Genomic DNA, 13,104 nt, shown 5'->3' on the forward strand with positions numbered 1-13,104 from the left:
GTGTCGACATATGTCTGGTTATGGGAAGGCTCTCATTCTGCTTCTCTTGCACGGCTAATGTAGGTGGTCAGATGTTCATGACTCTGCTGCTGGTAGAAAAAAACAACAACTGATGTCAGGAAGTTTTTCTTCTTCTCTGGTTTATTAACAAACATTAAATGCAGTAAATGTCATCACAGCCTACACCAAAAACTTTCAGTCAGCTGCTGCTATGTTGGCTTCTGTATCAGTTTCAGAGAGTCTATCTGTTGTCTCCAGTGTGTGTTCCAGCTCTGCTGTTCGCTCAGCTGTCTTCGTTTCATGTCGTCTGAGAGCAACAGTTCCAACTTGACCACTTGCTCAAACCGCTGACACACACACACACACACAAACATTAATTACGTGTGTCATTTTGTTTGTGTGTGTGTGTGTGTGTGTGTGTGTGTGTATACACACCTTCATAGCAGTGTTTCTTTGCTCCATAACAGTCACATGTCCTGGGGTCCACTTGGATGTAGCGATCGAAACTGTTGTTACCGCAGTATGAGAAGATGGCAGGTCACCTGTGCTGTTGGTTGTCATGTCCCCCCACACACACACACACACACACACACACACACACACACACACACACACTTTAAATTGACTATAGTTTCTTCTCTAGTCACAAACATCTGTACTATATTGGGTAACATGCAGGTCAGAGGTCAAAGGTTACCTATTTTCAGCGCTTGGTCTGCTTCCTGTTTCAGATGCTGCTTCTACAGTAACAGCACCACCTTCTGTCTGCTGTCGTGCTGTTGCTGTACCAGTTTCTATGGAAACAGGTTAAACATAAAAATTATTCAAAGTTGTTTTGGAAGTACTCATCTTGAAATGCATCTGGGAACTTATCTGGGCAGAAATTTTTAAGCACTATATAAATAAACTTTAATTTCATTGGTTACCCAGATATATAAAATGCACGTGGGAAATCACCAGTCAGATGCTTTCAAATTTTAGTGACTTTATCCAGAAAGTATTCACTTCACTTGTTTCACATTTTGGAATGTAACAGCCTTTTCACCTCAAAATTCTACACACAATACCCCACAATCTTTGCTCAATACTTTGTTGAAGCAACTTTGGCAGCAAATACAGTTTGAAGTCTTTTTTGAGTATGATGCTACAAGCATGGTACACATATTTTGGGGTAGCTTCTCCAAATTTTCTTTGCAGAACCTCTCATGTTTCATCAGGTTGGATTTGAAGGATTGGTGCACATTTTCAGATCTCTCCAGAGATGTTCAATTGGGTTCAAGTCTGGTCTGTGGCTGAACAACTCAAGGACATTGACAGAGTGGTCCCAAAGCCAGAGAACTTTGTTTCTCATGGGCTGAGCATCCTTCATATGGTTTTTCAGCAAACTCCAGGCAGGCTGCCATGTGCATTTGACTGCCGAGTCACTTCTGTCAGCCCAGGGCTGATTGGTGGAGTGCTGCAGAAATGGTTGTACTCCTGGAAGGTTCTTGTCTCTCTACAGAGCAATGCTGGAGCTCTGGCAGAACAATCATTATGTTCTTGGGCACCTGCCTGATGGATGCCATTTAAATCCGATCGCTCAGACAAACTTACATTTCCAAGGTCATTTTATTGGAATCATCAATAAACTCCAATAAAAAAACAATTCAAAAACTTGACAACACTGCCATCTTTTTACATATGAGCCTAAGCGACTATTCCAAGGTCTGATGTCTTGGTGCTAATTACCATGGGGAAATTGCTATGTAGGCTCCATTACTTGCAGCACATCAGGCAGGTGATCATCTATGATTTATAGCCTAACTGAACAGATGTTTATAATATGTCCATTACAGCTTAAGGTAAGCATCTCTGCACACACACACACAGCCATTATGATGGTACAAATGAGTAAAGGTTACCTGCAGGGCTAAAGAGGTCATTCATCTGATGGAGCAGCTTCTCTGTCAGAGAAGCCAGTGATGTAACAAACTCCTCCCCTCTGCCTCTCACACATTCCTGCATTCAATAATATAATGCACACTCAAAGTGAGACTGCAGATTAGAAAGGTGTTATCTGGTGCCACTGTCACATACCTGCAGCTCAAGGTGTGCACTGGAGATAGTGCTGTGTAGCTGCTGCTGTCTCAGCTCTTCTCTGCTGTTCAGCATCTCCAGCTCATCCTCCCCGAGAGACGTTCGCAGCTGACCTATGTTCACACTCTGACAACCAGACACATAGAAACCAGTCAGCTTGCAGATCTTTACTGTCTGTATCAGAGCCTTCTGCATCACAGCTTCACACCTTCTCCTTCTCACTGGCTGCCAGAGTCTTCTCCAGTTTCTGTGTGAGTCTCGCCACTTCCTCTCTGAGCCCCGCCCCATGCTGTCGCTCATGGTGACTGATCAAAACTGCAGGTGATAAAAGTAGCAGCTCCTCGAACACAGACAGCTGCTTCACCACATCTGACCCATAGACAGGTAGAGACAGACAGTGTGTATAGAATTTTTAGGTGCTTATTCTGTGTGACTGCTTTGAGATATTTGTATCTTTCTAAGATATATAAGTTCAGCCTGATGTTCCTGTTTGTATCTCTCATGTGTCTGTTCTAATTCTGTAGTTTTTGTTTTGGGACATGGGAAAAATATAGCTTTTAGAGATGGTGACATAGAACAGCTCAAACATGTGCATCATGAGCTGAAGGAGAGACTGAAAATGGCAAAAGTGAAATACAAAAAGGAATCTACAGCCCAACAACATCTGTGAGGTGTGGAAGGCAATCAACACCATCTCTGGCTACAGCAAAAACAAAAGACAGCCACTCCTGGGTGAAGTGGGTAGAGCTGATGAACTCAACCAGTTCTTCAATTGATTTTACTCTGTGGTCACACCTACATCCACTGCTGCTCCTCCATCACTTTCTCCTAATTCTTTTCAACACGTGGGCATCTTCAGTGCAACTCCACCAATTGTGTGCTTCTCAACCACAGCTCCCACGTCTCCCTGCATCTCTAATATGGCAGCTATTTCCTATCTCACACCTGTTCTTCCACCATTGTCTGTCACAGAGTCAAAGGTGGGATTGGAACTAGGAAGACTATGCTCTGGGAAGGTTGCCAGTCCAGATGTTGTGTCCAAAACCTGCCTATTCACTCCTCTCCACAGTTGCTTTCTCTGTATCAGGCAGCTTGCAATAAATAATTTAAACCTGGCAACTGTCGTTTTAGTCCACTCTTTGGGACTGGTTTAAGTTACACTCTAACCTGTTAAACTTTATCAGTTGTCATTTTACTGAGCATGTGCAAAAGGGTGTAACTATTGCACTGGAGTTCAGGGCAAATCTCATCCACTCCAGTGGTCCTGCCACTAAGGAGTTTTTAATTTACCTCACCCAAGGTTGCTGAGTTCAGAACGGAGAAAATCCAACTATGTATATAAAGGAAGGCTGGATATTTTCATCTAGCATCTGTTTGGACCAGATCTTTAAAGGACTGTTAGAGTTCAGATTAGGACAAGGTTAAGGCCTCAGCCAGATTATAGTGTAAAATTATAGAAATGTTAGTCATCAAAAAGATGGACAGAAAATTGTTGTATTACTGAATGGGTACCATCTCTGCTGGTGTCCAGAAACCTCCTTGCCTGCTCGTGGTATCCCACCAGCTTCTGCTGCGTGTTCTCAATCCATTGGTCCAAGGAGTCAGGAAGAAGCTGGAAACAGCTTAGACGCTCACTGCGATAAAAGTCCTGATGGATGGGCAAGCGAAAGGTTCGTGTTAGTTTGTGCAGGTTGAGGTCAATTTGACTTCAGTTTGGACCAATGATAACATCAAGTGAGAAGATGATGTGGATCAGTGTGAAGTTAAAGTGGAACCTTAGCATCAGAAAATAATTTAATTATCGAGTGCTCTGTGGTTTTCAGGAAACTGTTAGGGATAGGATTTCCCCTCAGTCATGTTTATGTTACCTCAGCAAGCTGCAGGAGAATGTCATTGGCTTTCCACAACGCCAAATTAACTTTGGAGCTAAAAGACCTGGAATGCAGAAATATCATAATGGAACTAGAACATTCCATAAGCTACACATCAGATCTGAATCAGTTGGGACTCACTGTGCACTCAGATCTGGTTCGGGTCCAAAAATCTGGAACCTTCTCTCATGCCTGATATCAGTCCTGATAAACCTGGCGCGACTCTTTACACTGAAATACAAACACAGGTTAAAAATAAATAGGAAAAACAAGTCATAGATTATCTATAACATATATCTATTAGTGGTTATTGTACTAAAAATGACCTTAATATGAATCCTCAAATTTGCCATTTTGTCTACAGCTAACCTTAAACCTCACATGACCATGTTTGAAGGAAGGGGACAGAACGGATCAGCTAACACCATTTGATTTGGGTAACCCTAACCCTACAATTCTTCTCCCTAGTCTTGGCAAACCCCATTTTCCTCTAAAAATAGGACATGTGTTAGTCAACTATGGAATTCTGTTAGGGATAGTATCCCTTACTCCATTATCCTAATGTACCAGATTATGAGATTTGTGACTTATGGAAATAGGTCTTGGCAATAAGAGAACAAAAAATAATTGTATTCGACACACTTCTAAAATATTTATATTATTCCAAAAAAGTTTAACTTTATTTTTCACCAAAACATAAGGTTAGGTTTAGGGGCAATATACTAGGATAATAATACTAGAAGTATTAGTGTATGACATTACAGTATGACAGTTAGAAAGACTTAGATAGTATTTAAAAATAATAAAAAATTATACAATCTGGGTGTAAGGTCATCAGTGATGATGACATATCAAGAAAGTAAAATGGCTGTCAGTGTTGTTATGTTTGCAGCCATAAACAAAATGACATTGATGTTCAGATGAGTTGCAATGCATCATGTTTCTACATGTGTTTACCTCGGTGCATTGACAGAATCTTGTCTCTGCTGAAGCTGGATAGGATTCAGACCTGCAGAAACACAACATGCTGTCAGTCTGAACTGGGTTGGCTGTTAAACACCAAACGCATTGCAAAAAAACAACAACACGAAATTGAGAATTTTCCAGATCCAAACTTGCTGTATAACGTATATACACACCGAACACATTTTGTGGAAAATTCATCCTCAAAAAAACACACTTTAAAAGAAAATAAGTTGACAGCAAGTCATGATGAGCTGGTTCTGACGTTTCTAAACAAGAAAAGTAAGAAACTGTGATTCTGGGTTCATCCAATTTTCACAAGTAGGCAGCATGACCTGGAGCAGCGTATAGCTGTATGTCTGAAGTAAAACAGAATTATTTTTCTATTTCCATCTCTCTAGTAGTCAGTACTGGTGTGCGTTTGAACTATGAGGTCATTTGTTTCCAAATGCAGTCTGCGGTCAGATCTGTTTATTTGGGTCCAAAAAAATGAAGGTTGGTTTGAAAAAATAAATGCCAAAAATGTGTCCCAGTGAAATAACGCGGTCAGTGTGAACAGATGCACAAAGAATAGCTTTGTCTGAAAAATGTTTAGAATGCACAAAATATTCATATTGATTTTATGCATTCAATGTGTGAAGCCCTTCAGTCACCAATTAATCATCCAGGCTTAAGGGTATGTTAAGAAAGGCTGATACACAGACACACACCTTGTTTATATAGTCTTTGGTTACTCTGAACACACAAATGAAAAACTGTAATGCCAAAATACTTCATTTGAAAGTTTTCAGTTCGTGAAAGTTTTTTTTTATTAAGGATATGACTGAGTTTCAGTCAGGTTTCAGAGCTCATCACAGCACAGAAACAGCTTTAGTGAAGGTTACAAATGATCTTCTTATGGCCTCTGACAGTGGACTCATCTCTGTGCTTGTCCTGCTAGACCTCAGTGCAGCATTCGATACTGTCGACCATAATATCCTATTAGAGCGATTAGAACATGCTGTAGGTATTACAGGTACTGCACTGCAGTGGTTTGTATCATATCTATCTAATAGACTCCAATTTGTGCATGTAAATGGAGAGTCCTCTTCACACACTGAGGTTAATTATGGAGTTCCACAGGGTTCAGTGCTAGGACCAATTCTGTTTACATCTATACATGCTTCCCTTAGGCAGCATCATTAGAAGACATAGCATACATTTTCACTGCTATGCTAGATGACACCCAGCTCTATCTATCCATGAAGCCAGATAACACACACCAATTAGTTAAACTGCAGGAATGTCTTAAATGGAATAAAGACTGGATGGCCGCTACTTTCTATAGCGCTTTACACAACCAGTCATCCCCCATTCACACACACATTAGTAAACTGCGGTGTCTAAAGACATAAAGACCTGGATGGCCGCTAACTTTCTGCTTCTTAATTCAGATAAAACTGAGGTTATTGTACTCGGCCCTGAAAATCTTAGAAATATGGTATCTAACCAGATTCTTACTCTGGATGGCATTACCTTGGCCTCCAGTAACGCGTGAGGAACCTTGGAGTCATTTTTGACCAGGACATGTCCTTCAACGCACATATTAAACAAATATGTAAGACTGCTTTCTTCCATTTGCGCAACATCTCTAAATTAGAAATATCCTGTCTCAGAGTGACGCTGAAAAACTAGTTCATGCATTTATTACTTCCAGGCTGGACTACTGTAATTCATTATTATCAGGATGTCCAAAAACTCACTGAAAAGCCTTCAGCTAATCCAAAATGCTGCAGCAAGAGTACTGACAGGGACTAGAAAGAGAGAGCATATTTCTCCTGTTTTGGCTTCCCTTCATTGGCTTCCTGTTAAATCCAGAATTGAATTCAAAATCCTGCTCCTCACATACAAGGTCTTAAATAATCAGGCCCCATCTTATCTTAATGACCTTGTAGTACCATATCACCCTATTAGAGCACTTCGCTCTCGCTCTGCAGGCCTACTTGTTGTTCCTAGAGTATTTAAAAGTAGAATGGGAGGGAGAGCCTTCAGTTTTCAGGCCCCTCTTCTGTGGAACCAGCTTCCAGTTTGGATTCGGGAGACAGACACTATCTCTACTTTTAAGATTAGGCTTAAACTTTCCTTTTTGCTAAAGCATATAGTTAGGGCTGGACCAGGTGACCCTGAATCCTCCCTTAGTTATGCTGCAATAGACGTAGGCTGCCGGGGGATTCCCATGATGCATTGAGTTTTTCCTTTCCAGTCACCTTTCTCACTCACTATGTGTTAAAGACCTCTCTGCATTGAATCATATCTGTTATTAACCTCTGTCTCTCTTCCACAGCATGTCTTTATCCTGTCTTCCTTCTCTCACCCCAACCGGTCGCAGCAGATGGCCCCGCCCCTCCCTGAGCCTGGTTCTGCCGGAGGTTTCTTCCTGTTAAAAGGGAGTTTTTCCTTCCCACTGTCGCCAAAGTGCTTGCTCATAGGGGGTCATATGATTGTTGGGTTTTTCTCTGTATCTATGAAGCGCCTTGAGGCGACTTTTGTTGTGATTTGGCGCTATATAAATAAAATTGAATTGAATTGAAAGGAGTTTGCATGTTCTCCCCGTGTTTGCGTGGGTTCCCTCCGGGTACTCCGGCTTCCTCCCACCGTCCAAAGACATGCAGCTTGTGGGGATAGGTTAATTGGATAATCTCAAATTGTCACTAGGTGTGAATGTGCGAATGAATGTGAGTGCAAATGGTTGTCTGTCCCTGTGTGTTGGCCCTGCGACAGACTGGCGACCTGTCCAGGGTGTACCCCGCCTTTCGCCCTATGACAGCTGGGATAGGCTCCAGCGCCCCCCGCGACCCTGAAAAGGATAAGCAGAAGCGAATGGGTGGATGGATGGATGGATGAATTGAAAGAAATCCTGATCCTCACCATAAACCTACTCAGCCCAGCAAGGTCTGAGATAACCTGGTGAAAGCTAAAACCACTGTAAAAGTGCTCTACACAACAGAAGTTATGGCAAATTCTATTGTAATGCTAGAATAAGTTAGCAATACAAGTTCAATCCTGTAACCAGTTTTTAAAAAGAAAAACAGTGAACTGCACTAAGCTGCCTACAGGTTGTATGAGTGGCGAAGTAGTTTATGTGCAACTCTCTGCAACACTACTGAGAAAAAAGACATATTTCAGTCAGAATGAAAAAGGAAACAAATGTTTGTACTTTACCAGAAGATATCCTTTGTCTCCGTTCTCTTTCCTTTGCTGGATCTTGGCAACTAATCCTGTATGTTTGGGTGTTGGACAGAAATAAGGGGGTGAAACATTTTTTGTCTGCATAATCAAAGAGTATCACACAACCAGCAGTAATCTTGTTCCTGCAGCAGCGGGATTATTAGTGCCTTCTATTAAAGTTGGAAGTTGTAATGTCTGAGTTCCAAGTTAGAATTTTCAACTGGAAGTTGGATTTTCAACTCTGAAAATCAGAGCAGCCCCATCAACCCAAAGTTAACTTAAATGGACCTCCACATATATACCTGTTCAAGGACCTGATGATCCCCACAACAGGATCATCAAGGGGGTCCATATTTGTTTTGTTTGGCTGCAGTAAACCAGGAGACAGGTTTAGCAGGACCTGCTTCCTGGATTTATGGTGACCTGACAAAGCAAGGCTTTCCTCCAGTGCAGAGTCCTGAACACAAAAATGAAAAATTAATCCACGTGGAAAGAAAATAGACCGGGTCAAGACTGTCTGCAAAAGGCAGAAGAAAAATAGAAGAGGAGGGCATAGACCCCATGCAGCCTAGAAAGAAGAGAAGCAGTGCAGAAAAACAAGGCAACAGGTGGTGGATAGGAAGTGACATACCAAACTCAAATCCAGGTACTGACAGCACTCCCTGAGTTCTTTATTGATTGATGACAGGAAGGAACAAACCTGATCTGGAGACAGCTGCATATAGAGAAAATATTCACGTTGGAGCTCTTGTTCTTTGGTATAAGTACTACAGTCCTCTGTACAGTAACTGAATAGGAGTAATAACAGTAGTCATTTGACCAGGGGTGAAAAAATAATGTTATGTTACTACTATAAGTATGGACACAGATTTTTTTTTCTGTGGCTTTTGTTTAATTATGTGCAGTTTGGTGGAGTTTGTACTGTTCATTCTTGCCTCTTTTAATTCTACCAGTTTTCCCATTTTCCTGCTTTTTTTCCCTACCAGCCCTGTTCAATTAGCCAATGTTCATATTATATCTGGATTAGACCATCTCCATTGTCATCTTCTCAGACATGTCCTGACAGCATCCAGCAAACCTGCTTTTCAGAATTGTTTCCTGGAAGCTCTGACCACATACACTGTGTTCTTTGCAGTTTCACCACAGCCCTCAAACTTGTGGAAATAAAACAAATATAAGCTTCTGTTTCAGAGGTGCACAAAAAGATGACCACGAGTCTGAGATCACTCAAATTCATATCAGGTAAGCCTTTTGGTTTTAATTGGTCCTGTTCTTGGACATTTTTGATTACTTCTTGTATTTATGGGCCACTGTTCTTCCAGCTGCAATATAACTTTGTCACTGCACAGTCAAATCTCCCAGCTACCTTACTACCTGTGTGTCATCCAACATCTTCCTCAGGTCCTCCAGTCTTTTGCTGATAACAGTCTGCTGGTGGTTACTTCTGGCAGCCTGGACGGGCCCAACAGTATTAATAAACAACCAGCAAAGACAGAGAGAGACAAGCAGACAGAGAGAGAGAGATGGGCACCTCAGCTTTGATGTGAACTTGTGTGCTGGTGATCATTTTCTGGGCGTCCTCAATAAATTTCACCTCAGACTTCAAAAAGGACAGTTTCTCTTCCAAGGGAGCCGACACTTCTTTCACCTGCAAAATATCATTAGACTGTTTAATGTTGAACACCAGAACTACCTCTGGAGTCTCCACTAGTGTGCATAGAGTATTGCTACCATAAATATCATGTGAAAAAATTCAGTTTCCACCTGCCAGACATTTAGTGGTCTCACATATCATTCCACTTTAAAACTTATTACTATTACTACTTATCTCTCAAGTCCCTTGGACTTTTTCTATATTGTTCTATTAATTAATTAATTAATTAATAATTAAAGGTAAAGACCCAAGAATCTGCTTTGCTGACGACCAGATATAAACACATTATATTCACGATCTATACTGTATATAAAAAATGTACACAGCGACCTGGACATTGACAATAGTGTAAGAAAGCAATATTGTTTTTCAGATTATTCCAAAAAACACCAATAAACACCAGATTATTGGACATAGGGCCTACAGTAGCATGTTCTTGGCTATCAAAGAGACTGGGTCCTTTCGATTTAGAGGAGTAGCAGCTCTACTCTGAGCCCCTCCCCGATGGCCCAACTCATCACCCTATCTCTAAGAGAGAGGCCAGCTTAGACAAGGCTCATTTCCGCCGCTTGTATCTGCAATCTTGTTCTTTCCGCCACTAACGAAAGCTGGTGACCATGGATGAGGGTAGGGACATAGGTATACCAGTAAATTGACAGCTGTTGGCTTTATCAGGCCACCCCCTGATAAAGCCAACAGAACTGCATCATCTGCAAAAAGCAGAGATGAGATTCTGAGACCACTCAAGTCGAAGCCTTCCACCTGGTCCAGTGTTCTGCCCAGTCACATCCTTCCAGGTCTCACTGACGTTGCCCACAAGTGTTGAAGTCTCTCAGTAAGACGACAGAGTCCCCAGGTGGACCTTCCTCAAGCATCCCGCCCAGGGACTCCAAAAACTGTCATTCGACACATAACCGCAGATGACAGTTATGACCTATTTCCCGACCCGAAGGCACAGGGAACAAACTCTAACGCCAACCAGGAAAAACTTGGATTGCTTTGGCTGTATGTTTTGTGTAATTTATACTTTTTGAATAGCTCTTTGTCTGGTCCCTCACCCAGGACCAATTTGTCATGGGGGCAAAAAGTCTACTGACAACATAGCCTCTAGAATCCCTGGGACACTGAGGGGCAAAAGCTGTTATAAAGGGGAAACTATACAAATAAAGAAAATGTGATTGTTGGTGCCTTTTGGAGGATTAAAAAATTATCTAAATAAAAGTTATCTAATATGTTTGTGCTTCACTTATGGTGAGTGATATTCTAGTATTGTCCCAGTGTGTTACTTTCCACTGTTTAGCTAATATGCTAATATGTGTCTGAGCATTGCCCCAGTACAGTTCATGTATGCAGTTTGCTTACTAAGCTTGTTACTGTTATCTACCTGTCGAACATTCCACTTTCTTGTCCAAATATGGTAACTTCTGACCCCAACTGTTCTCAGTGAAAACACTAAGAATAAGGTTTCAAAATCCTGAGTCCACAATTAAATGGTGACCATATGGATCTTTTATATATAGTCTAGGTTTGTTGTCATCATGGGGCCACCAGGCAAGAGAATTGTGATGGAAATAGGAATTTTGTCCAAAGAGCGACCAGGCTCTACTCGACCATTTTATGCAAACTGTGCTTTACAGAAGTAACAATTAACAGAGGATAATACATTGCACCTTCTGTAAGCTCCTGGATTCAAAAGCCTCAAGAGCAGAGTAGATGGACTCCTCAGTTGTGCTGATACGCTTAGTTTCCTCCCTCACCCTTCTCTGAAACATCTTTAGCTCCTGAGGTGCAAAATCTCCTCCTTCACTGAACAGCCTGCAGGAGGAAAACACACTCATCTGGTGATGATCACTTTGTTTTGCTGAAGAGTCTGCTGCAGCTGCCGTTACCTGAAGGAGCTGAGGAGTTGTGCTGTTTTGTTTTTGCCCTCCTCCATTCTTATCATGACTGTCTGTCTGAAGTTGGTCAGCCAGTCCTGCGTTTCTTTGATGTGTCTATGCAGACAGTCCTGCAGGGTGGTGCTAGCAGCCTCCCAACTGCAGAGAAACATACCTGTGGTCAGTGTCTCGGTCTCACTAAGCTGACAGTCACATAAAGGTGCAGATAGACAGTTTTTACTGTTGACTGCTGCTGGCTGTTTGGATGTTGGCCTCAATGTTGGACAAAGTGACCATAAGCTCCATGTTCTTTTTCTTTATGGAGGCCTGCAGGTCTTGCAATTCCATCCTACAGGAGGTCAACAGGTCCAACACACCCTCAAAGTGGGTGTCCACATGCTGTCTGTGGAGCTGTAGCTCAGCTACGCACAAAGACACAGTTTGGTTAAGAGGTGTTTTCATTATTAACCTGTCACTATATGCTTCTAGTTGCTTCTGTAAAAATAATATGGGAAGGACCACAGACTATTAATATAGATGGACATTGGTATTGGTAGTGACGTGCAAAGCAGATGCTACAGAAAGTGAATGACATTTTGTGACTTCAAGCATCTAACTTAACTGCTGGCAATGAGACGTATCCAGACAAGAGGTAATCTTTTCCCAAAGAAGCTGATTCTGAATACAATTTTGGATGTTGAACTTCCAGTGGGAGAAACAGTGGGTGGCTGTAGCTCAGGAGGTTGAGCAGGTCACCTACTGATCGGAAGGTTGGTGGTTCAATCCCTGGCTCCTCCAGTCTGCATGTCAAGTATCCTTGGGCAAGATACTAACCCCAAGTTGCTCTCTGATGCATCCATCGGGGTGAATGTAGTTAAAAAGCACTCAGTATAGAGAAAGTGTTTGGGTGAATGTGACATCTTGTCTAAAATACTCCGGCTGGAGTAGAAAAGCACTATATAAGAATCAGTCCATTACCAATCAACTTTCTTACCTGGATTATTGAGCAGACAAGATAATCTTTTCTCAACTTCCACGCAAGCTACTAATGAGAGTGAAAGATATAATTGATTGACATATGGCCTGGTATTAAATATGCTACAGGGTCACTTAGGCAACTGGAGCATTGAAGGACCACTAGCTGTTAGCTTCAAACAACTAGACTACTTCCAGGGTGGATGCAGTTTTAAACCTGTATTCTTTTCAGTGGCCAGCATGAGTGAGTCATTTAGTTGAAAAACAAAATCTTATACGAGGATAATAATAATTAACTGGCAAAGTCGGAAAACCTATTATGAGTTGCTTCAAAAAAAATTTTCACTGATGATTCTATAACTGCAGTTTTATTGTCGATTTATGTCAGTGGCTGTTAAAGTTAGACATTAGAGACATTTTAAAATCATTTCTGAGTGGCAGCACTTGCTTGTAAAAGGATTTGGTGTCTTTTAACCTCATG

General features: G+C 41.6%; 1 protein-coding gene across 1 annotated transcript in view; it reads right to left on the reverse strand.

Moving 5' to 3' along the window:
* Window positions 1-129: 129 nt before the first annotated feature.
* The window catches only part of ccdc180 (coiled-coil domain containing 180), a gene marked incomplete in the record, with an annotated part of 24,103 nt that continues 11,128 nt past the window's right edge, over window positions 130-13,104 (reverse strand). The window contains 18 exon segments of the mRNA XM_005940095.3: window positions 130-347; window positions 436-547; window positions 698-794; window positions 1,902-1,998; window positions 2,077-2,202; window positions 2,285-2,445; window positions 3,589-3,724; window positions 3,945-4,011; window positions 4,089-4,178; window positions 4,905-4,956; window positions 8,112-8,167; window positions 8,420-8,574; window positions 8,749-8,832; window positions 9,492-9,569; window positions 9,649-9,765; window positions 11,442-11,586; window positions 11,661-11,807; window positions 11,890-12,070. Coding sequence (XP_005940157.2) covers window positions 210-347; window positions 436-547; window positions 698-794; window positions 1,902-1,998; window positions 2,077-2,202; window positions 2,285-2,445; window positions 3,589-3,724; window positions 3,945-4,011; window positions 4,089-4,178; window positions 4,905-4,956; window positions 8,112-8,167; window positions 8,420-8,574; window positions 8,749-8,832; window positions 9,492-9,569; window positions 9,649-9,765; window positions 11,442-11,586; window positions 11,661-11,807; window positions 11,890-12,070 — 2,039 coding nt within the window.

Source organism: Haplochromis burtoni, unplaced genomic scaffold, assembly GCF_018398535.1.
Source record: "Haplochromis burtoni strain Fernald_Lab_line unplaced genomic scaffold, NCSU_Asbu1 Contig_286, whole genome shotgun sequence".
NCBI lineage: Eukaryota > Metazoa > Chordata > Actinopteri > Cichliformes > Cichlidae > Haplochromis > Haplochromis burtoni.